Source organism: Pristiophorus japonicus, chromosome 16, assembly GCF_044704955.1.
Source record: "Pristiophorus japonicus isolate sPriJap1 chromosome 16, sPriJap1.hap1, whole genome shotgun sequence".
Lineage (NCBI taxonomy): Eukaryota > Metazoa > Chordata > Chondrichthyes > Pristiophoridae > Pristiophorus > Pristiophorus japonicus.
Window position 1 is genome coordinate 110,099,803 of NC_091992.1, and position 25,137 is coordinate 110,124,939.

General features: G+C 44.7%; 1 protein-coding gene across 1 annotated transcript in view; it reads right to left on the reverse strand.

Moving 5' to 3' along the window:
* The window catches only part of sdk2b (sidekick cell adhesion molecule 2b), a 460,427-nt gene that overhangs the window by 246,090 nt on the left and 189,200 nt on the right, over positions 1 to 25,137 (reverse strand). Inside the window, exons 25-28 of the mRNA XM_070858209.1 lie at positions 9,141 to 9,256; positions 6,633 to 6,822; positions 4,179 to 4,277; positions 924 to 1,118 (exon numbers count right to left, since the gene is read on the reverse strand). Of these exons, the coding sequence (XP_070714310.1) occupies positions 924 to 1,118; positions 4,179 to 4,277; positions 6,633 to 6,822; positions 9,141 to 9,256 (600 nt within the window). The remainder of the gene's footprint in view (positions 1 to 923; positions 1,119 to 4,178; positions 4,278 to 6,632; positions 6,823 to 9,140; positions 9,257 to 25,137) is intronic.

Consider the following 25,137-nt stretch of genomic DNA (forward strand, 5'->3'; position numbering starts at 1 on the left):
CCAGATCATTGCAACTCCCTACAAAGAAATTTCTCCTCATTTCTTAAATTTTACAGAAATTTCATGAAATCCAAACAGTGAAGAAGTCCCTTGGCGAAATGATTAAAAAGTTATATATTATTTTCTTTAGCAGGGCAGAGGAGGATTTGGAGATTTTCAACTTTGTTTCATCTTCTCTATTGTTCATAATTCCAAACGAAAGGCTGGCAGCATGTCAGGTCAAAATGGTTTAGGCCATGGAATTTTTCCACGCTCTCCACATTGCTCAGTTTCCACTTTTTGAAGTGGGACAGTTCTTCCGGACATTAATCCCTCCAGGGGGGGGGACTGTGCATGTCCATCTCACAGTCCAGTCAAGAACTGGTCAAGCTCTCCATAGGGAGTGACAATACCATTTCAAAGCCATTCAAACTGATTTCAGCGAGATGCCTTAGAGAAGAAAGCGCTCTCCAACCTATCAGCCTAAGATGGGTTGAAATTCAGGCTCCGGGGGTAAAAGGATAGTGTTTTAATCCATTGTGCGTGAGCTGCTTATCTCCTATAACATCTACATGGTGCATCAGCTTGAGTTACACAGCATAATTGTGATTCTGTTAAGTCTCCACTGGACTTTTTTTTATCTCCCAGGTTTCCAAGCTTCCTCCTTGATTAGCATTTTGATTTGGAATGAATTACAAAATAATAAGTTTCTGGAGAGTAGCAGATTCCAAGGTCAAACTGATATTGATAAAGTGCTCAACATTTCCTTTCATCATTTCTATCATTGGAATCCTTCAATGTGTCACTGGCTTGGAACACACTTCAAGGGCTCGGACCCATTATAGAAAATATTCTCTGCAGGAGGCCAATGCTTTCTTGATGAATATATAGAATTGCTCTCATTCAATAAAAACAGTTGCATTACTTATGCTGTTCCTACTTACCTCTCTTTTCTGTTGTTACCACTAAGGCTTCTGCCGCTTCACCCCACCCTTTGCGAGTTTGAGCTGTAATGCGGAAGACATAGCTGCATTCTGGTCTCAGTCCAGTTGCTGTATATTGCCGAGCACTCGGGTTCAAAACATCCACTGTGGCGGTGTTTGTGTTGCTTGTGTTTAATCGATAAGTTATCTGGTAAGCTGAGGAAAAAGTTGATTAAATGTCAAATTCGGTGAAAATGCACAGTTTGCCAACACTACAGCACCTTCCCAAAATTATACCTGCAGTCTACAGCTTGACAAACTGTGGTCTGTGAGAGAATCCCAGGAATTGCACAAGGGCATTAGATTTTTCTCTCTCTGGGATCTGACTTATGACAAATATAGTGCAGTTGACATTTGTTATGTCTTTAGATGCTCTGATAATGACTCCACGAGGCAATGTGTTGTACTTGAACTGTAGTGACCTTAGTCCTTTATTGATAACTCCAGAGTGAGGATCACATCTGGCGGCCTGCCTTTTATACTCGGCCTGGCACACCTGTACAGGTAATCTACAAGTCTCCCACTGAGGTGCCCCCTGGTGGCACACCTTGTAATAGTACAAGCAGTAACCATGTAGGATACATGACAATATTTGTCTTGTGTTTTAAAACAGGCAGTTATGTATTGGCTGCTTGCTTTACGCCTCGCCTAATATTGAGTTCTATTGGATATCGGGCAGGGCATTTCACGGGCAGCCAATGTGATACCACCCATTTTATGCCCCCGGCCAGGACAAGTTTCACTCCCAGTGTCTCAAGTACTCCGCATTCCTCTGAACTTGTTGGCTTAATAGCACATTATTTCTTCTGCTATATAAAATAAATCTGCAATTGTAACATGCTTTTTATTCTGGCAGCTGATACTTCAGGAAAATATAACACGGGAAACCCCCCAGCTGCATATCAATACTGTCCTGGGGGATTCCCTGGAAATGTGATAATACTGGCAGTGGGTCCACAAGACATTTAGTATTTGAAAACTATTGTCATAGAAGTACACTAATATGTCCCCAGTGTGAATTAATACAATATGGGCCCGAAATTCATTGACATACTGCCCACTAACCGCCTAAAAATGCAATTTTGATGAAAAAACACCTACATACCACTGACATACCGCCCGACGGAAAATTCATCAGTACATACCATTGGCCGGTAAGCACACCGCCCGTCCATGCAGACCACCGACATACCGCCCAAAAGTGCAAAATTCATGACATACCACCTACATACCGCCGGAAATGCATACCGTCCTAGAGAAGGTCCGTTTAAGTGGATCTTAAGTGGGCGGTATGGACACAGAGCTGACAGGTTTGTTTGATTTTACACAGATCTTTATAGTTCTCCACAGTTTGATATATTTTTAAATGGATTGTAGTATTTTCTAGTGTTGGGCAATAATATAAATGGTCAAATAAAGCCTTATTTATTCCTGTATTAATGAACTATAATAAAAATTTTATTAGTCTCTCTCACTCCCTAGTCTCTCCCACACCCCAGTCTCTCTCACCGCCCAACCCCCAGTCTCTCTCACCAGCCCCCCAGTCTCTCTCATCCTCCTCAGTCTCTCACCCCCCTCCTCAGTCTCTCTCACCAGCCCCCCCAGTCTCTCTCACCAGCCCCCCCAGTCTCTCTCAACCCTCCAGTCTCTCTCTCTCACGCTCTCTTTCTCATTCTTTCTCTCTCTCTCACCCCCCCAGTCTCATTCTCTCTCTCTCTCCCACCCCACAGTCTCTCTCTCTCTCACTCTCTCTCTCCCCCCCCCAGTCTCTCTCTCTCTCTCTCCCCCCCAGTCTCTCTCTCTCTCTCCCACCCCCCCAGTCTCTCTCTCTCTCTCCCACCCCCCAGTCTCTCTCTCTCTCTCCCACCCCCCAGTCTCTCTCTCTCTCTCCCACCCCCCCCAGTCTCTCTCTCTCTCTCCCACCCCCCAGTCTCTCTCTCTCTCTCTCTCTCCCACCCCCCAGTCTCTCTCTCTCTCTCTCTCCCACCCCCAGTATCTCTCTCTCCCACCCCCCAGTCTCTCTCTCTCGCCCCCACAGCGATCTCTTCTCCCCGCCCCTGCCCTGCCACAGCGATGGCTTTCCCCCTCCCCCGCATTGATCTCTCCCCCCCCCCCACAGCGATCTCAGGCCGCTCCCCCCAGCGATCTCTTCCCCCCCCCCCACAGCGATCTCAGGCCGCCCCCCCCCAGCGATCTCTCGTCCCCCCCCACAGCGATCACAGGCCGCCCCCCACAGCGATCTCAGGGCCCCCCCCCCAGCGATCTCTCCCCCCGCACAGTGATCTCAGGCCGCCCCCCCCAGCGATCTCTCCCCCCCACAGCGATCTCAGGCTGCCCCCCACAGCGATCTCTCCCCCCCCACAGCGATCTCAGGCCGCCCCCCCAGCGATCTCTCCCCCCCACAGCGATCTCAGGCCGCCCCCCCAGCGATCTCTCGCCCCCACAGCGATCTCAGGCTGCCCCCTCCCAGCGATCTCTCCCCCCCACAGCGATCTCAGGCCGGCAGTCTCTGGCCTCACGCCGGTGCCTCTCAGGGGGCGGAGCTTGAGAGCCACGCGTGCGTGCGTGCAACTCGGGAGCCGAAGATTCCCGAGTCAAAAGGCCTCCTCCACTGCACACCGCCCGCTGCACTCCGCTCGGCTTACTGCTGAGAAAAGTACAATGAAATTCCTGCCCACTCAGCCCCAGCATGTATTGGGCGGTTAAAAAATGATGAACCGCCGAAAAACGGGCTGACCATGTGTTTGACCAATGTCGGCCCCTATGCATTTGTGTTTTTAATATTACTTTACAACAGTCATGGTTAGAAAGATACAGTACTGTAACATCTCACGGTTACACTCACCTCAGATATAACCCGCATTGCCCATCAGTCTCTTAGAGGACAATTTCAAATGCCTTTTCTACAACACACTACAGAACTCTCTTGTGTCACATCTTCAGTTGTAACATACTTTGGCTCTTCATTAAAAGAGAAATCCTATAAAACAAGCCCTCATTCTCACATTTCTTTGTGTGGTTTGAGTGTGTAATATTTGCACCTCTTGCACACGTATGTTGAACACTGTGCAATAAATGATTAACGCAACTAATATTTTAAGCTTTTCTATCAGTATCCTTGCTCTACTTTCCTCCAACCATATCAAACCAGAAAGAAAATTGCAAGTGTTTTTGTTCACATTTATTTCAAGTTTCAGGAGTTCCCATGTCACTCACCCAAAATGATCCCGTTGGGTTCCGCTGGAGGCTGCCAGACTAGACGCACAGATGTTGTTCGAACTTCTGGAAACAGGATTCCTACAGGAGGTCCAGGCACTAAATATAAAATAAACAATTAAAACAAGCTACATTTGCAGCTTAACATTTTCACATGACAGCTGTAATGATTCAATAGCTCCCATTGTTGAATTATGCTCCATTGTACATGATCTTGTCCGTGCACATCTCTTTTGAGCTATCTCTTTGACCAGCTCTTTTCTTTTCTTGCAAATTTGCACTCCTTGCCTCTCCATCTCTCTTGAAGACATAGTCTCCACGCTGGATATAATTCCACAGGCACCGATCATCACTGGTACCTTGGCCATTATCTTATGCGCGTGTGTTAATCATCATCACAGGCCCTCGGAATCGAGGAAGACTTGCTTCCACTCATAAAGTGAGTCCTTTGGTGGCTGAACAGTCCAACATGAGAGCCACAGACCCTGTCACAGGTGGGACAGATAATCGTCGGGGGAAGATGGGACTGATTTGACGCATGCTCCTTCCGCTGCCTGCGCCTGACCTCTTCACGCTGGCAGCGTTGAGATTTGAAGAGCTCAACGCCCTCCCGGATGCATTTTCTCCACCTAGGGCGGTCTTCGGCCAGGGTCTTCCAGGTGTCAGTGGTGATGTCGCACTTCACCAGGGAGGCTTTGAGGGTGTCCTTGTAATGTTTCCACTGCCCACCTTTGGCTCGTTTGCCATGAAAGAGCCCCACGTACAGCAATTGCTTAGGGAGTCTCACGTCTGGCATGCGGACTAAGTGGCCTGCCCAGCGAAGCTGATCGAGTGTGGTTAGTGCTTCATTGCTGGGGATGTTAGCCTTGGCGAGGACACTGATGTTGGTGCATCTGTCCTCCCAGGGGATTTGCAGGATCTTGCGGAGACATCGTTGGTGTGTTAATAGGCGACATGTGCATGACAGGTGAGTGACATCACTGGTCAAGTCCAATTCTGTCATATCATCATCATCGTTCAAACATTTGCAATTCCAAGAGGATTCACTGGATAGTGACTGGGAATAGGAACCCTGGCTAAAAGCCCCTACCTAACTAACCCAGAGGCAGTGAAACCCATTGTAGTGCCATGACTGCAGCCCCAGCTAAAATCAGTTAACTTGGAACAGACCAGGATTAAATCTAGACCTTCATTGTTTGCAGTTCAACTACTGAGTGGATATGATTAGATGCCTTATTCTTGCAAATTTCAGACAGTGAGGATGAGTTGGTCAATGAGCAATAATGGAAACCTGAGTGTATACTTTAAAATCTTAAAAACACAATCACTTAGCCCTTTAAGGAGTAGTCCTCAACAATAAATAAAGGAAAAATGTGGCTTCATACAACTTTAACGTATTCATAAGGTGAAAGTAACATTTTTTTGAACAAAACATACAACTAAAACATCACAATTTAACGTATCTGGCACGAGAAAGGAGTATTATGGCCAACAGTGCAAGGATTAAACCACTTCATCTAATTTTCCTGTAACTCTAACCTAAACCAAATTGGTTTTGGATCCAAATGTCACCATGACACCATCTTTAACTGCTAGATCTCCAGTTACTTGCGAATTAATGCAATTTTAATTGCTCTACCAAAGCAACAATTTGTATTTATATAGTGCCTTTAACGTAGTAAAACATCCCAAGGTACTTCACAGGAGTGTTATAAGACGAAAATTTGACATCGAGTCACACAAGAAGAAATTACGACAGATGACCAAAAGCCTGGTCAAAGAGGTAGGTTTTAAGGAATGTCTTAAAGGAGGAAAGGGAGGTAGAGAGGCAGAGAGGGTTAAGGAGGGAATTCCGGAGCTTAGGGCCCAGGCAGCTGAAGGCATGGCCATTGATGGTTGAGTGATTATAATCAGAGATGCTCAGGAGGGCAGAATTTGAGGAGGGCAAAATTTGAGGAGCGCAGAAAACTCGGGCGATTGTGAGGCTATAGGAGATTTCAGAGATAGGGAGGGACGAGGCCATGGGTGGGATTGTAAACAAGAATGGGAATCTTGAAATCAAAGTGTTGCTTAACTCTATTAACACTGCTTAACCTCTGTGACCCGTGCTGTCTGCATTTACATTGCTTTCACAAACACACAATTCTCTTCACGAGTGAGCACATGGACAATTGAGTCCAATTTGTTACATTTGCAAAGTGATGTGAATTACAATTTTGTTGAAAAAGCACACTGCCATCATTTACAGACAACCTGTAAATATTAGCAGCACAGTAAATAAAGATTTCATGTTGTCTCATGACTTGGATGACATAATTTTAAACCTCAAGGGCTGGGAAGTAAGGTAGCAGCAGTAATGAAGAAAATGCTGAACACTTGTTTTCTACCAGCCCAGCATAAAATGGGGCTTGTGAGCACTTATCTATTCTTATTTATCACTGGAAAAATACCAACCATCATCCAGCGTTCTCTCAAGAATGGGTGGGAAACTTGGCATTCCATCTCCAATTCTGGTAAAAGCAAGGACTTGGATCTCATATAGCACATATTTCCCTAACTCAGCAAGTTGAACAGCATATGTAGTGTTGCCTCCAATGGTCCGGAACTCCATAGGAGCCTCCAAGTCCTTTTCCTTGTACAGGACCTACATTCAAACAGACCAAAGCATAGGGAATATTGAGAAAACAACAGTAACAACTTGTATTTATATTGCGCCTTTAACATAGTGAAACGTCCTAAGGTGCTTCGGACAGGAGTATTAGGAGACAAAAAATTTGACACCAAGCCACATGAGGAGAAATTAGGGCAGGTGACCAAAAACTTGGTCAAAGAAGTAGGTTTTAAGGAGCGTCTTGAAGGAGAAAAGAGAGGTAGAGAGGCGGAGAGGTTCAGGCAGGGAGTTCCAGAGCTTGGAGCCTAGGCAACAGAAGGAACGACCACCAATGATTGAGCGATTATAATCAGAGATGCTCAAGAGGGCAGAATTAGAGGAGTGCAGACATCTCGGGGGGCTGGAGGAGATTACGGAGATAGGGAGGGGCGAGGCCATGGAAGGATTTGAAAACAAGGATGAAAATTTTGAAAAGTCAATAACAGTGTCTTTCATTTTTGTGGTTGATAATGCAACACTGAGCATTTTTATTTTTCCCCTGAGAAGGTTCACCAATCGTGATAGCAGTATCTGAAGGTGTCTTCAGATTTGAAGTTGACTTATTTTTGTTAATAGCATTAGTGTTAGTATTATAGTTCCTCAATGGATGGAAATGTGTGTGCTGATCAAGATGAGGTCATCGCAGAACACAAAAATGGAACAATATCAGTTTTGTACCCAGTATCAGCAGAACGCACTCTGCAGTCAGTTATCGAACAGGGCACATGTAGACTTAAATGGCTCTACTCAGTTTTTAAAATGTGGCTTACATTGTTGAAGCGCACGTTTCCTTTGCACCTGCCAGAATTTCGAACAATGTTTGAGGACTTTCCAAACGAAATTGCCAATTATTTCTGTGGACTCATGCGTACCAGGAAGTGGGTTGAGGCTGATTACATAGTTTCATTTAAGATCCTTGGAGGCGGAAATTAGTCACGGTTGAGCACCTTTTCCGGATGGGCAAAAATGACCAATTTCGCAGGGCTATGCTTGAAAAGCATCCATAGTGGCCCTCAGGTGATGTTCAAGCGTCCAGGATGACAGCCTAAAACAGGTGTAGAGCCTCTTGCAGATACCACCGAGGAGCCGAATGCCTGTTTTTGGTCCCCTCTGAGACATTGGTCTTCCCTGAGTGGAGCAGGCATCGGGCCAGCACCCCTCAGTTTTTTATTTTCTTTTTATTCATTCACGGGATGTGGACGTCACTGGCAAGGCCAGTATTTATTACCCACTCCTAACTGAGTGGCTTGCTCGGTCATTACAGAGGACTGTTAAGAGTCAACCACATTGCTGTGGGTCTGGAGTCACATATAGGCCAGACCGGGTAATGGCGGCAGATTTCCTTCTGTAAAGGACACTAGTGAATCAGATGGGTTTTTACGACAATTACAGTAGTTACACGGGTCGCCATTACTGATACTAGCTTTTTATTCCAGATTTATTTATTAACTGAATTTAAATTCCCCTAGCTGCCGCGGTGGGATTTGAATTCACATCTTGAGATCATTAGTCCAGGCCTCTGGATTACTAGTCCAGTTACATAACTGCTATGCTTCCAGGAGTGGATGCGGCCAAACAGGATGCCACCACCAAAAATGTAAGTAAGCTTTTTTTTTTTAAATGTTTGAAGTGGAGCCAGGAGGAGCTGAAGTGCTCCTTTGGGTTCCATTGCACTCCCACGGGTGGCTGCCGACTGGCAAACTCGTTGATTTCCTCCCCACTTTATCAGGACTTACCAAAGTCCTGCTGCCAATTAGACAGGCAGCCTGAAATTGGATCCAGCAGTCATGCGAGCTGCCTCAGGAGGAGTAAATCACTGGCTGCTTGCCAAAATCAAGCACACAAGGCCTGAGGCCCAATTGCAGCCGAACCTTTTACCTCCCTGTGTGCGCGCCATTTGTTGCAGACCCCAAAACAGACCATATCCAATTTCCACCCCTTGAAGTCCACAGACATGGAAGACTTCATCTTGCTACCTGGCTGGATTCAAAATCAAGCCCTCTGAAGACTGCAAAAATATTCAGCCCTGTTCCTCAGTGAAGAAACGATGCTTTAATTCCATCTGGTCTGGAAATTTATTAAAGTCCCACAGATGAAAAGACAGCATTGTATTGCAGTCAACCATCTAATCCCAATTCATTTGAGACCGCTGCCTCATTTAGATGATCTCATCCCTTAGAGATCTGTGTTTAATCTGGAGAAAATCAAAATGTCACTGAACTAAATATGCAATATTTTTAAAAAGTGGACTCAAATTGCTTGACTTTTATGTAGCTTTAACAATCAGTATTGCGTCCAATTAATCAACTTGCCTTATAGCCGAGGACTAGCCCATTGCGATCTTGTTGTGGAACCTCATTCCACTTGACCAAGATACTGTTTGAGTTAAGAGCAAGAGAAGAGACATTTGTTGGTCCAGAGGAAGGAACTAAGAAAATAAAGAAAGGCATATTTTTTACATGGAACAAATATCCTTACACAGTTACAATGAGAATTTCAAATTTAACTGTAATTACATTTTTGTATTTGGCATCTCAACATTTGTAACCAAAGATACCAATGAAGCTGAAAGTGTCTTCTAAAAGCTACACCATCTGCTAATATCATGTTAATGTACTAATCCCAGTCAAGAACATGAGAAACAGCGGAAGTGAAGGATGAAGGTTATTCCTCTCGTTTTTCAACTCACACCCAAATACATTCTGAATTCTTTTCACTGTCTTTGTTTTCATTACCTGTCCAAATGTTCATCATTCTTTGAGCAGAAATGTTATTTCTTGATATACCTTTCATTAATTTAAACATATATCCTCTTGTCCTGCTGACCTATAACCTCAAAAGTAATTGTCTGGGTTCACCTGGTTTCCACCATTTAATACTGTCAGTGAGGTCAGCCCATCAGCACCTTCTCTCTATACTATAGAACTTTAAGTCAAATATATTTACAAGCTAATGCAGAAAATATCTGTGTCGCATAGCGAGCTATAGCACTTCCCCGGGCCAGGCGTATCTTTCACTGCAGCAAGCCTCTCCAGTTATCGATAGACTTTGTTACAGAATCATGATCATCAGAAGCTTAAATATTTACAAAGATAAAAACTAATAAAATATTTCCACGTTACAAGCCAATAATATTTTTTTCCCATTTTTGTTTTAAACGCTGGGCCACTGGAAATCATGTCGATCTGTTCCCTGACTCATCCCTCGCAACTCTTACCTTATACTGTTGCTGCTCGCTGTGGGCAGGAATTCCTGATTCTGCGATAGTTTTGCAGGATCAGGAAGTCCTTCCCCTGGAATGCAGCAGGTTTGATTCCCCGGAGCTGCTGCAGCAATATTGACTGGAAGACAGGATAGCAGTGAAGGACCATTAGGAGAAGAGTGGGTGAGGAAGAGAAATTCCAGCTGATTTTCCCATTTCTAAACCTGGAGTACGGAGGCCAACTCTAATCTGCCCACTGATCAAACCAAAGATCAAAACCTTGGACTTCTGTGCTCTGTATAGCTCAGATACTCACCGGCTTAGCCAGCTGAGCCTCCAGGGGAGTTTTGAGAGTGCATTATTAAAATTCACTTGCAAAAAAATATTGTGGATCGATAAAGTTCTGGAAAAATCTAGCGGCAGTGAACCTGGTAACAGAGTATTCCGTCTGGAGGAAGGGCCCAAGGGGGCGAACAGAGATATAATACTGTCCCCTAAACCAGAAGACGATCTCTGGTCAGCCTTGGTGGTAACCATGGGAGATATCTAGTGTGTGAGGTGCCCGCACAGGAAATGAAAGGTCATCGACCTCAAACATTAACCCTGTTTCTCCTCCACAGCTCCATAATGTTTCTGGCATTTTCTGTTTTTATTTCACATTTCCAGTATTTCGCTTTTGTCATACAGAAAGTGATACAGGCAAGTTGATTCAGAAGGACGCTAATTAGACAGCAATCATCGTGTTGGTCAGTGCCTCTCACCATTCACTGTATAACAGGTTACGCACAATTTATACTTGAACATATTAACAATCTTTGTATGCTGTGCACATTCTAACAGATAAACAACAAACTGGGCAATACCTTTCAGCTGCATCCACATTATAATCTTTACAGTAAAGCACATCTCTTTATATATATTTCACAATGTTGTACCGACCATATTTACATGTCCGGACAGTGAAAAGATTTCACCAATAAAACAAGCATATTTATTAATAACGACACACAAATAAGCTGTTTATAATCGTTACAGCTCATAAACATCAGGAGAGTTTTAGTGCCTGCAACAATATCCTGCATGATATCATTAATGTCCTATTGAAGGATATTTTACATTGCAGTAATCATTAAAAATGTATTACAACATATCAATTATCTCAGTCTTTCAGCACATCAACAAAACAGTGTGTTTCTATTTCTTTGTTCAAATGAAAAGGGCCTCACTTTTATCTTCAGGTTTGTTTGCATTTATAATGATCTTCATAAAAAGGCAACAGTTGCGTCAATTCAACTTTTACTGGAAGTAAAAACAGTTTGATATGCAATTGTATCGTATAGACAAAGATCAGGGAATAATCTGATCCTGCAACACTGCCAGGCCAAGAATCACGGAAATGCTTTTAAAAGCTACATAATCAATATCATGGATTTGCTTGGTTCCTGAAAATCATCCCACCACCATTAACATCAAAGACATTGAAACTGCTGGTTAATCACCTGGAAATGTATAATTATTCAAAACCAAAATAACAAAAGGCAGGAGGGATTTAAATCACCTGGGGAGAGAGGGAGGGAAGGGTTTAGACCAAATAAAACAGCGAGTGAGATTTGTAATAACAATTAAATGTTACCCGTCATTCATTATAATCATAGATTAAAGAGGTCGTGAACCCATCAAATCAATTACAAAACGGTCACGTGTATTTAGGAATATCTTTTTAAAAGTCTATTCGGAATGATTTTTGAAATTTTATTTATGGTGATTTGGGGAATTGTAATGAAACAGTGATTGATTATGAGTTGTGGTGTTGGGGTCAAAGGATTGCGGGGGAGGTGGGGGGAGGGCGTTAAAACCTCAGATTTGGCCGACATGTCCTCTGAGGCCAGCTCCACCTCCCTGCCCCTGCTCCTCGCAACTTAGGTCTGCTTCCATTACTCAGGGCCAGAAACCAAGTGGGGAGTGCCTGGGCACTGAGGGCATGGCAGGCAGCGCTGCAGCAAGGGGGCTTACCTCGTCCAAAGGCCGAGCTGGGTACTGCCCAGATCTGCAGGCTGAAGACTGGCGACAGAGATTCCTGACAGCAAAAAGGAGGCAAGCCTCCAAAGCTGCATTGGCTAACCTCAAAATGATTGTGTGGGGGACGGGAGTTACTACCCTCCATTACTCCCTCCTTCCACAGACTCTGTCACTGGTGATCATTTCTTCAGGTGGGGATGGGAATGGATGCTAGAGTTAAATTGATGTGAATGAATTGACTGAAGGAGGATTGCATTGGCTGAATAAACTTAATCAAACACCTTACTGAGTGAGCCCAACTGTTTCACCTCCTGCACAGAACCCGGCACTCCACCGTCAACAGTCCAGTCAGTGGAGGAGAAAGTACTCGAAAGCAGCGGTGTTAAAGACTGGGAACAAAGTGTATGTGTCAATGCTCCTTAAACACTGTTCCAAATTCCAAATTGCAACTTCACATTTTGCAGAGTAAGAGATAGAGAAGCCCCAAACCGCATGTTTTGGGATCTAGTCCGAGGCAAAGAAGAATTTTTGTTGTTGACATATATAGATTATAAATTTATATGCTGCACCAGTGAATTTTCTGCCAAAGTTGTAATTTCTTGCTGGTGATGCAACTTCTGGCAATCCTGCCATACTGGGAAACAGTGAATCATTCTTCATGGAGGAGGTAATACTCCAGATTACTTCTTGGCTGTGACCTCCTTCACAAACAGTGGCATGTATGGTTATATTCTAAGCAGGGATTGTCAAGCTCCTGTGCCTACCAGCCGAATACAACTGAAATAATTTGCTTAACTACTCCTGGATGCACCATTGCTCTGATTGGCAATTCTCATCAAGAGTGGTTCGCAGGCAAAAGAAAAGGAGACAGCAGCAACACCATTGCACTCTGCTTTACAATTGCTGATTTACTCTCCAAATAAGAGGAATGTCTGTTCAAATTTGCTATTATATTCAGTTTTCCTGAATGCCCAATAGCCCTGAAGAAACAACCAGTTAGCAATGCTTGTCCACCATTTGGACTGCACCTAAGTCACCTTTCATTGCTATCTTGAAAGAATATGAAATAGAAGATTATATTGTATGATGAGGACAACTGGAATAGTCTAAAACAGGAAGCTACTATCATAGACTGCCATTCCTCCTACAGAAAGATCTCGACTTTATCTGGGCTCAAAACAAATACAGTTCCAATAAAAATGGTTAAATATTGCTACTGACATTTGCTAATAGCTTAGTTTAATTAAAGATCCGAAGGCTAGACCTTGAGCTGTTCCTTACTGCCAAAAATGCAACTGTGTAATGATCAGCATTGCAAGTGGGATCGCGATCATATTCCATGGTTTCTCACCATGTATTCTACATATACCAGGTGGCAACTAATTAAAAGGTAAATGAAAATAATTTGAAATCTGAACTACATTGATGTAAAGACTTTAGATCAGTTGTTGTTTTTCTCTCTTAATTCCAGTTGTCTTGAGTCTGAGATCATCTCAATGAAAAATGGAAATGTTTCATTGAGAAAGGCTATCTGACTGTGGAAAACGGAAAAGGAAGCACGGCCTTGTCTTCACCCAATGTCAATATTCTCTTCTTCATCCCTGGAGCAGTAGCTAGTTGTAGCATGTTTACTGCTGTTCATAAATCAGCTAACTCAGTACAGAGATCAAACCTCGGACTTTCCTTGTCCACGTGGCTCAAAGGCAAGGACATCACTTGTGAGCCACCGGGATAGTGATCGAACTACTCATTGATATAACTACTGGTTTCCCTTTAACACAATCTTGACTTGACCAAGATGACTGAACATACTTGTAACATCTACAGTCTACCTAGCTGGTTGTTGATAGTTAGTTATTATTTTATTTAGGATGTGTTTATTTGTACTAATAAAATTGCCGGCGTGTCTATGATTGGCTCTCTATTATCACTTGACCCATTGCTGATTGGCCCCCTTGGAGGATAAGCCACACCCTGAAGTTTCTCTGTAATGTGTAACCCAGCCCAAGTTCTGACTGACTTTGCAAATTGTAATTCGATCCATTCTGACTTCAGAAGGCAGAGAGGACAGATCTCGAACAACCCAGCAAAAGCCACAAAGTTCCAGCCAAAGGCCCTTACCCCAGCACAAGTGCATGACTTTACCCTCCCAACCCCACCATAGATGGAGCATTGTGTGGGTCACAGATTGTTAACAGGTTTATTGGGTATGAAGTGAATACTGACAGTGTCATGGCTTTTGGATTTCATCCACTCCAACGATATCCCGGATGCACCAAGCTTTCCAAGAAACATGATCCATCTTCCCCGAGTTCCCTATCTCCATTCTCTCTCTCTCTTCCGCCCCCCCCCTGCACTGTGTGTCTCTCTCCCCGCCGCCCCCCCGTGTGTCTTTCTCTCGCAGTCGCCTTTCTCTCCCCCCCGCCCGCCCTCTCCCTGGCTCGGTCGGGGGCTCAACGGTTGGCTTGGACAATGTGGTCAATTGCGGAGCCCCACTTCCACCCCCACCCCCCACTTCCGGTTCCGGTTCCGGGCGGGAGGTGTCGGGGGCATGGTCCGAAGGATGCAGGCGCAGAAGGAAGAGAAAAGTGTTAGTACAAATCGTCACTCCATTTTTTATTTAAGCATTCAGGTATCGCTTCCTGCTATGATTCATTGGAATTCAATGATTCCTGCACCCTGACCCTAGACGTGATTCTACACTAAGTAACACTGTATTATAAGCCTTCTCGCAATGTCCTTTCTTAGAATATGCAATCACAGCTGTTGGCTGCAAAAATTGGAAGATCAGCCATCAGGAAATTACATTTTCAATGTTTCTGGCACCAGGATAATCCTATCTATAGGCTTTAAATCAAATGGCTCTAGGATAGGATCAGTTTATAATTATATTTGTACCACAGTCTTCGATTTTTGTACATTCAATAAAAAGCATATGTCTCTCCAGCAATAGCAGAATCAAATAATCGCTAGACTAATGCAGATTCATGAAGGCTACAATAAACTTATTCCAGGATTAAAACACACTGATCTCATGCCAAGCTATAATGAGATTAGTTACTAAACTGATAGTGAGCTCTTTCAAAATCCTGCTCCCCATGTCCTAACTCGCACCAAGTCCTGTTCATGCATCATTCCAGTGCTTACCGACGTACATTTTACGATTTTAAAATTCTCATTGTTGTTTTCAAATTGCTCCATAGCCTCTCTCCTCCCTATCAGTGTAACCACCTCCTGCTGTGCAACCCTCCGAGATCTGTGCGCTGCTCCAATTCTGGCCTCTTGTCAATCTCGGATATTCATCGCACTGCCATTGGAGGCTTAAACGCTGCATTTTGCCCCCAAAACTCTCCGCCTCTCTTTCCTTGTTTAAGATGTTTCTTAAAATCTATCTCTTTGACCAAGCTTTCCGGCACCTGTCCTAATAATTCCATACGTGGCTTAATGCCAAACTTTGCTCGATAACGCTCCTGTGAAGTGCCTTGGAATGTTTGACTATGTTAAAGGCTCTGGGGGCGAAATTCGGACGGTACCAGCTTGCGAGGCGGGACTTCCTGTGCCAGGCGTGAAGTGCCGCTGCGGCAGCTAAATTGGGCAATGTCGCGCGCTCCACTCTCTCTCGGGCACGCTGCGGACTCTGCATTGTGGAGAAGGGGCCACCACTACACCACCGGGGAGCGGGGAGCTGTGGCAGCAGCCTGGCACAGAAGCGGAGTGCCGGGCTGTAACATCATGGCAGGCCACGACCTGCAAGTTGGCCATTTTTTAAAAATGTGGGCACCACACCTCCCTTTTTATTCTTGCCCCGCGAGCAGACTGAAGCCCGGTTTGTGACCCGCGAGGCTGGAGTGGACATCGCCCACGGCAGCCTCACGGGGCGCTAGCGAAGTTCCGCTCCGCATTGAAAACGGGTCGTTGCGCACGGTGATGACGTTATCATCGCCGGTACAGCAGCCTGAGGCGCAACTGGCAGAGGTGGGGCGCTATCGGCCAGCGGGTGTCGGTAGCGCCCAGCGCGAGAAGTCGTTTGCTCCCCAAACAGGAGATGCAAACGATGCAAATTTCTCCTCCTCTATATAAATGCAAGTTGTTGTTGTTGTGAAAACAATGTCATAAGTCTCCTCATATCAGTTGACTTCCCGGTTACATCTGTGGTGATAACAACTGCTATAAATCAACAAGAACATTTACTAATTTAGGCATGTGTAAGTGGGACATATTTATTATTCATTGCTGAGGGCAACTTGATGATTAAAAGTATGAGTAAATGTGTATTTTAAAAATATTTTGCATTATAAAAATGTTTCTTTCTTAAGGGGCACATTCTTCTTTAGTTTGGGTGCACTTTCCCCTGTTTTACCCAAGTTTCTCCATATTTATTGGGATTGGTCCTTTGGACCGAGTACTCAATCATGACCCCTATCCCGACTTCACCATATTCCAATCTCTTTAGTTACATCTCGCTGACATAGTAAATGGTTCTCTATTCTCAGGTATTAACCTCTCCCTTTCAAAATCATGGTCACACCCACCCTCGACTGCTTCACCCTTGCAAACCACCACACTACCTCCCTTTTCTCTCCAAAGTCTTTGAACATGTTATTGGCTCCACAATTCGTGCCCGTCTCCCACAACCCTGTTTGAGTCTCTGAAATCAGGTTTCTGCCCCTCCAACAGCACTAAATCAGGCCGAACCAAAGTCGTGCCAATGAATGGCATTCTCTGCGACTGTGACTGTGCTTCATTATCCTTCCTTTGACATAGTCAATGGTACCATGCTTTTTAACGCATCTCCTCCATTGGCAGCTCAGTGGAACTGCCCTCACCTGGTTCCACTCTTAACTATCCAAGTGTAACTAGAGTAATCACTTCTCTTGTCCATCCAACACCAACACCCTGGGATTCCCTCAGCATCCATCCTTGGCCTCGTCACTTCCATATACTGCTCCTAGGTTTATCGTCCACAAAAATGGAGTCAGCTTCTACAGGTAGGTGGATGACACCCAGCTCTATCTCTCCATCACTTCTCTTGACCACTCCATTGCCTCTATGTTGTCAGATTGTTTGAACATAAAAACTAATGAAATAGGAGAAGGAGTAGGCCATTTGACCCCACGAACTTGCTCCGCCATTCAATAAGATCATGGCTGATCTGATCTTGGCCTCAACTCCACTTCCCTGCCCATTCCCCATAACCCTTCAGTCCCCTATTGTTCAAAAATGTGTCTGTCTCCACCTTAAATATACCCAATGACCCAGCCTCCACAGCTCTCTGGGGTAGAGAATTCCAAAGATTCACGACCCTCCGAGAAGAAATTCCTCCTCATCTCAGTTTTAAATGGACAACCCCTTATTCTGAAACTGTAGCCCCTAGTTCCAGATTGCCCAGCCAGGGGAAACATCCTCTCTGCATCTACCCTGTCAAGCCCCCTCAGAATCTTATATGTTTCAATAAGATCACCTCTCATTTTTCTAAACTCCAATGAGTACAGGCCCAACCTGCTTAACCGTCTGCAGTTTCCTCCCATTTAACCTCACCACACGCTCTGGGCCCTCATCATCGATTCCAGCCCTCTCCTTGGACACCTCTCAAACTGAACTAGACTTTTCGCAATCTCAATATCCGATTCGCCCTCAATCTGAGCTTCTGACTCCACATTATCCCCATCACCAAGATGGGCTACTTCCACTTCTGTAATAAATCAGGCAGGGGACAAAAGACGCCGTACGGTCCAGCCCACATCCGGCGTTCTTTTAAATCCACATTCCTGTTTGTCCCTTATCCTCTCCGCTTCAGTATCAAAGGACCGTTCTTTCAGCCATTATGTCTCCATCCTCTGGAGCTCTCTTCCAAAGCTACTGTGCCTTACTCCTCCTCGCTCATTGTCTTCAACCATGCCTTCTGTCTGCTCTGCCTTCCCCTAAATTCCTTACATCCTGTCGTGTCCACTGCTCTTTTTTGTTGAAATAATTTGGTGCAGTTCACCATTGCTGCAGTATAATCATTTTCCTGGTTATTGTGTCTCAGTCTCACTCCCTTGATCTCCTCCAGCACTGGAGGACGTAAAGGAAATCTGCAACGAGCAATGGTGCTGCTCCCCAGGATTCGTCATGGCTTTCTGACCTTCCCACCCTCCTGTGTGTATTTATACTTCATACTTCTTTCTTTGCTGTCCACATTCATGTTAGAGGTTCTGTCATTTATTTCTACACAGGACCGTGAGAAACGGTGATGCTGCTGAATACAGCACAGAACTATAGCTGTGCACAGCATAAAATCCACTGCATTACAGAAACCGAGGCAACAAAAATAAAGAAAAATCAATATTGTAGATTTGTGTCCTCTCCTTTGACGATCACATTTTATTGAAGGTCTATAAAATAATTATAAAGGGCTGGCTGGAGTGCCTATTGTGCCAGTTTAACAGATTGGGGAGGACCAGGACCGGGTTAAGGGCCTGATGGGCCTGGGGCAAACTGATCCAAATGGGCCGATAGTTCTGTTTGTTCATGTTCATTACATTGCGTATATGATTCTGATTCTGAGTATGAAAACATAGGCCAGTATATTGAACAATGAAAGCATATATTCTGTATCAAGTAGGTGTATATTCTGGTTCTGGTAACATTGCAATACTAGATTCCTATACATATATGTAAATTTCTCTCAATAACATGTGAAATAAAACAGGTTGGTACACATGCTGTTCTGTATAAAGGTACTTCTGTATATAGGTACATTAGTGTATATAGGTACTTCTGTATAAAGGTACATTAGTGTATATAGGTACTTCTGTATGAAGGTACATTAGTGTATATAGGTATTAACAAGTGAATCTATCCTGTAGAAACAAGTATATATCCTGTAGATACTTTATCCTACATTTACTTGGTGGGCCAATGTTCTTTGGTGGGCTTGGGGCTGCAGCCCCATCCTCCCCGTGGTTAATCCGCCCCTGGGGGGGACCAGGGCGCATGAGTTTGAGCAAGCATCGGAATAGACTGGATGTTAGGTGGTTCTTCTTTTCCCAGAGAGCAGTGAGCCTCTGGAATGCATTGCTGGCTGGTGCGGTGGGTGTTGACTCTCTACATTGCCTTCAAGAGGGAGCTGAACCGGTTCTTGACTGAGGCAGAGATTGCATCATTTCAAAGGTCTTTGTAGATAACAATTGGTCCATGTGATCGTCGGGACTGGTTTTCATTACCTGGGGGGGCCAGAGAGGAATTTCCCAGAGTATTTTTTGCCTGATTGGCCCCGAGGGTTTTCATCTCTTGCAGGAGATTACATGCCTGTGGAGGGAGTGTGCATTGGGAAGTGTTTAGTCATGATATTCCTGCCATCATGAGGGGTGGGGCAGGCTGGATGGACCAGCTTATCAATTCCTGCCCATCCATTTTGTATGTTCCGAAGGAAGCCTCACTAATCAATGATCAGCCCACACCGGAAACAGTAACCTGCCTTTTCTCTCTTCAGATACTGATGGACCTGCAGAGTGTTTTTGAATATTTTGGGGGTTTTATTTATCTCCAAGTTTCGTTCCTTGATTTTGCCTACTTAATTTTGTTTCGTTAGTTGAAAATTTTATTGCAGACAAGAAAATTGATGCAAATCATGTAACAATTTCTGTGCAAGAGGTTAAATCAGAAGGTTGAATAAAATAAGAAATTGGGGAAAAATCTGAAGGCAAATGAACAATGAGGCATACAGTGATCAGTGTGGACGACATTTTCATTTTGCTCCAATCAATTCTAATTCAGTAGAATTACTGCACTGAAGGGCCACATTCAGTAAGCAAATTCTGTAATGGTTTGTCCATATCCAGATCCATGCTCGAGTTCAACTCTTGACAATTTATTTGCCGGTTTCAGATAAGAATGAAAATTGCTTGCCCAGTCTCTTGCTCAGAGCAGCCCGAGAGCCAAGTTCAATATTACTGTTACTGGGTAAATGTGGGAGGATTGCTGCATTTAGCAGAAACATTTAGCAAATTGGAATCACATGAAGTAATTCTTTGTTAACTTGAACTAGGGTGTAACATTGGCATTCAGTCTTTCTGTTTTACAGTGTGGGGGCAAGGGTCAATTAGTCACACTCTTCCTGCTACTTTGCCCTTTGCTTCCAATTATTCCCCTTCTGAATAACTTCCTGCAATTTAAGGACCTGTTTAATTGAGTCCAATAACATCGACAGCCTCAATCAGCAGGAACTCTTGAGGTTTTATTATCTGTACTACCGGTTCCAGCTCACAGGCCCTCTGAGAGCAGGGTTTGGTTCATGTCGATGGACTACTTGTATTTAAACTGTTCCACAGATTAACCCTTTGTGGAAAGGAGGAACATCTTTACCTTCAAATGAAGAGAGATATACACATAACTAAGGCCACTGGTTTGTGCTTTTCAAGGAATAATGGAGAGAATTGCAGAGTGCAATTAATTAAAAAATCCTTCGGAACATACAAAATGGATGGGCAGGAATACATGAGCTGGTCTATCCAGCCTGTCCCATCCCTCATGATGGCAGGAACATCATGACTAAACACTTCCCAATGCACCCTGTAATAAAAAAAAAGAAGTCGACTTATTCAGCCACAGTAAAATGGTGGCCTCCTGCCCGGCCATTTAGGGGAGCTGGCTGGGAGGAGTTATTGAACTGAACTGCGTTAAGGAATTGAAACGACTGGCATAGGTCCATGTCAGATTCAGCTCAGATTGAATCGTGCAGAGTAAACAAGGCAACGTACGACAGCTTCAATTACAATCAGAAGCTGCACCTTGGATGACCTCCAGAAGCAGGATTCGGTGACTATGAAGAACACAGCTGCTAGATACCACAACAAACCAACATAGGAATTCCTACTCCACAGTGAAGCCTGAGAATTCAGAAATCACTTAAAAAGAAATAAGAAGGACATTTTTCCAAACAATAAAGCCACTAATGGACTTTCAATGACGACACTAAGCTGGGTGGCGGTGTGAGAGGTGAGGAGGATGCTAAGAGGCTGCAGGGTGACTTGGACAGGTTAGGTGAGTGGGCAAATGCCTGGCAGATGCAGTATAATATGGATAAATGTGAGGTTATCCATTTTGGGGGCAAAAACACGAAGGCAGAATATTATCTGGATGGCGGCAAATTAGCAAAAGGGGAGGTGCAACGAGACCTGGGTGTCATGGTTCATCAGTCACTAAAAGTGGGCATGCAGGTACAGCAGGTGGTGAAGAAGGCAAATGGTATGTTGGCCTTCATAGCTAGGGGATTTGAGTATCGGAGCAGGGAGGTCTTACTGCAGTTGTACAGGGCCTTGGTGAGGCCTTACCTGGAATATTGTGTTCAGTTTTGATCTCCTAATCTGAGGAAGGACGTTCTTGCTATTGAAGGAGTGCAGCGAAGGTTCACCAGACTGATTCCAGGGATGGCTGGACTGTCATATGAGGAGAGACTGGATCAACTAGGCCTTTATTCACTGGAGTTTAGAGGGATGAAAGGGGATCTCATAGAAACGTATAAGATTCTGATGGGACTGGACAGGTTAGATGCGAGAAGAATGTTCCCGATGTTGGGGAAGTCCAGAACCAGGGGACACAGTCTTAGGATAAGGGGTAGGCCATTTCGGACTGAGATGAGGAGGAACTTCTTCACTCAGAGTTGTTAACCTATGGAATTCCCTGCCGCAGAGAGTTGTTGATGCCAGTTCATTGGATATAGTCAAGAGGGAGTTAGATATAGCCCTTGCGGCTAAGGGGATCAAGGGGTATGGAGAGAAAGCAGGAAAGGGGTACTGAAGGAACGATCAGCCATGATCTTATTGAATGGCGGTGCAGGCTCGAAGGGCCGAATGGCCTACTCCTGCACCTATTTTCTATGTTTCTATCTTAGTGCTGTAACTTTTAGATGCTAAACTTAAAGATTATTGGTCAAAACTGCAGAAACCTCAATGTTGATGAAATATTTACAGTTGTTGTAAAACAAGTTTAACTTCCTACTTGAAACATTTTCTGTATGTGAGGCCACTCTATAAACTTTCCACTTCTTATCGACAGAGCTGTTTAATGCCATCTTGTGGCAACAAGTGAGTACTGCAAGTACACAGCACTGCCTTCCAGTACACACTTCAGGGGTAATTCTCCGACTCTGCGATCGGTGGGGAGCCTAGAGCACTGGAAATGCAGATTGGAAATTTGGATACAAGCCGTGAATGATCTTCCAACTATTTAAAATAACGGTTGGAAAAGTGGGTGCAAGTTGCCATTGACCATTGTTCATTCACAGCAGGTGAGGATCTTTGCTGGGAGCATGACTTTGGAAAATAACTAATTTTATTTGTGGTGCTGGGGATGTGCAACTTCTGGTGGGTTCAGCGAAGCTTCACAGGGACCATTTCGTCTCATTCTGCGCTGTATAAGCTTAATGTGGGAATTCCATCATGAGTTTTGATCGCCATTCTCCTATTGTAAAGCATGTTGTGATGTCTTGCTGTGTGGGACGTACAATACAACAACTTGCATTTCGATAGTGCCTTTAAGATAATAGAACGGCCCAATGCATTTCACAGGAGCTTTGTCAGACAAAATTTGACATTGTGCCACATAAGGAGATATTAGGATAGATGACCAAAAGCTTAGAGGAAGGTCTTAAAGGAGGAGAGAGCTAGTGTAGTGGAATGGTTAACTGAGGCAAGTCCAGGGCCATCAAACCCCTTTGGTGTCCATAAAGGTTGGCTCGTTACTATTGCGATCCATACTTTTTATGGTACATTTTGAGTTCAAGCTCCTATTCCAGGACTTCAGCAGAGTCCAGCCTGACACACCAATGCAATAGTGAAGGAGTACTGCATTGTCTGATGTCTTGACCTTTGGCTAAGTAAACCAGTGTCTGTTTGAATGGTTCAGGTGGACATTAAAGACTGCAGGGTACTGTCTGAAGAGGAGCAAGGAATTCTTCCAGCCAACATTTCCATTTCTATAGTTATGGCCCTTACGGCTAAGGATTTCAAGGGGTATGGCGAGAAAGCAGGAAAGGGGTATTGAGGGAATGATCAGCCATGATCTTACTGAATGGTGGTGCAGGCTCGAAGGGCCGAATGGCCTACTCCTGCACCTATTTTCGATGTTTCTATGTTTCTATTTCAACTACCATCTTTAATAAAAAACCCCAGACGAATTGGTCATTCATCTGAAACCAGGGTCTTACTGGATGCAATACGGCTGCTGCATTTGCCTAGATATCACTATTTTACAACACGTCAAAGTAATTCATTCACTTTGGGATGTTGCTCAGCAATGTAATAATGCAGGAGTGAAAGGCAGATCTTCCTTTTATCTTACAGAAAGCACACATGACAATCTCCTGCTGAACTCAGATCCTTATATTGCAGTGTCGTGCAAGAGCTTGCATATTTTCTGAAAATTTAAGAGCAGTGAATGTTGCTTTCTCTGCGGGAACCATGTGGTAATGTGGTTATCAAAGACCAGAACAGAGAAAACAGCCATGCTTTAGGTTGTGTATCTGTAAAGCATGCACTCCCATGTTCCGTCACCAGGGAGCGCATCCCCTGAAGTCCCAAGGGATCCCAGCATCCCTTGGGAGCACTGTATATAAGCCGACCCCTAAGGCCTGTTCCTCACTCTGGAGTGTCCTAATAAAGACTGAGGTCACTGTTACTTTAACCTTCCTGTGTGCAGTCTCACCTGTGTTAGGAACACAATAACTGGCAACGAGTAAACGAATCCAATGCAAAGATGCAGCAAACTGTGGGCATCCTGGAGAAGTTCTCGGAGGGTGAGGACTGGGAAGCCTATGTCGAACGGCTAGACCAGTACTTTGTAGCCAACGAGCTGGGCGGAGAAGGAAGCGCTGCAGAAAGGAGAGCGGTCCTCCTCACGGTCTGTGGGGCACCGACCTACAGCCTCATGAAGAATCTTCTGGCTCCGGTGAAACCCACAGATAAGTCGTTTAGGGAGCTGTGTACACTGGTTCGGGAGCATCTTAACCCGAGGGAGTGTGCGCTGATGGCGAGGTATCGGTTCTACACGTGCCAGCGATCTGAAGGTCAGGAAGTGGCGAGCTACGTCGCCGAGCTAAGGTGACTTGCAGGACAATGTGAGTTTGATGGCTACCTGGAGCAGATGCTCAGAGACTTTTTTGTACTGGGCATTGGCCATGAGACCATCCTACGAAAACTTTTGACTGTAGAGACACCGACCCTCAGTAAGGCCATTGTGATAGCACAGGGGTTGATGTCCACCAGTGATAGCACCAAACAAATCTCTCAGCACACAAGTGCTAGCAATGTTCATAAATTAACTGGAACTGTGTTTGTGAGCAGAAATGTACAGGGCGGAAACCACGAATCTGCAACTGCCATCAGGCCTCAGGTGACCCAGATGACTCAGAGTCCGCAACAAAGGATGAATGCAAGGCAATTCACACCTTGTTGGAGTTGTGGAGGCTTCCATTCAGCCTATTCATGCCGCTTCAAAGGGTATGTTTGCAAGAGCTGTGACACCTCCAACGAGCTTGCAGACGAGCTGCAAGCTCTGCAAAACCTGCTAACCACCACGTGGCAGAGGAAGATCGGTCCGTGGTGAATCAAAGCAATTTTGAGCCCCAGAGAGAGGAGGCAGATGCTGAAGTACACGGGATACACACATTTTTGACGAAATGTCCACCTATAATGCTAAATGTAAAATTGAATGGCTTACCTGTAGCCATGGAACTGGACACTGGCGCTAGCCAATCCATCATGAGTAAAAAGACGTTTGAAAACTGTGGTGCAACAAGGCACTCAGACCAGCCCTGAGCCCCATCCACACGAAACTGAGAACGTACACCAAAGAGCTCATCGCTGTCCTGGGCAGTTCCATGGTCAAAGTCACCTACGAGGGCACGGTGCATGAACTGCCACTCTGGATTGTCCTGGGCGATGACCCCACACTGCTTGGAAGGAGCTGGCTGGGCAAAATCCGCTGGAACTGGGATGACATCCGAGCGCTATCACATGTCGATGAGGCCTCATGTACCCAGGTTCTTAACAAATTTCCTTCCCTTTTTGAGCCAGGCATTGGAAACTTTTCTGGGGTGAAGGTGCGGA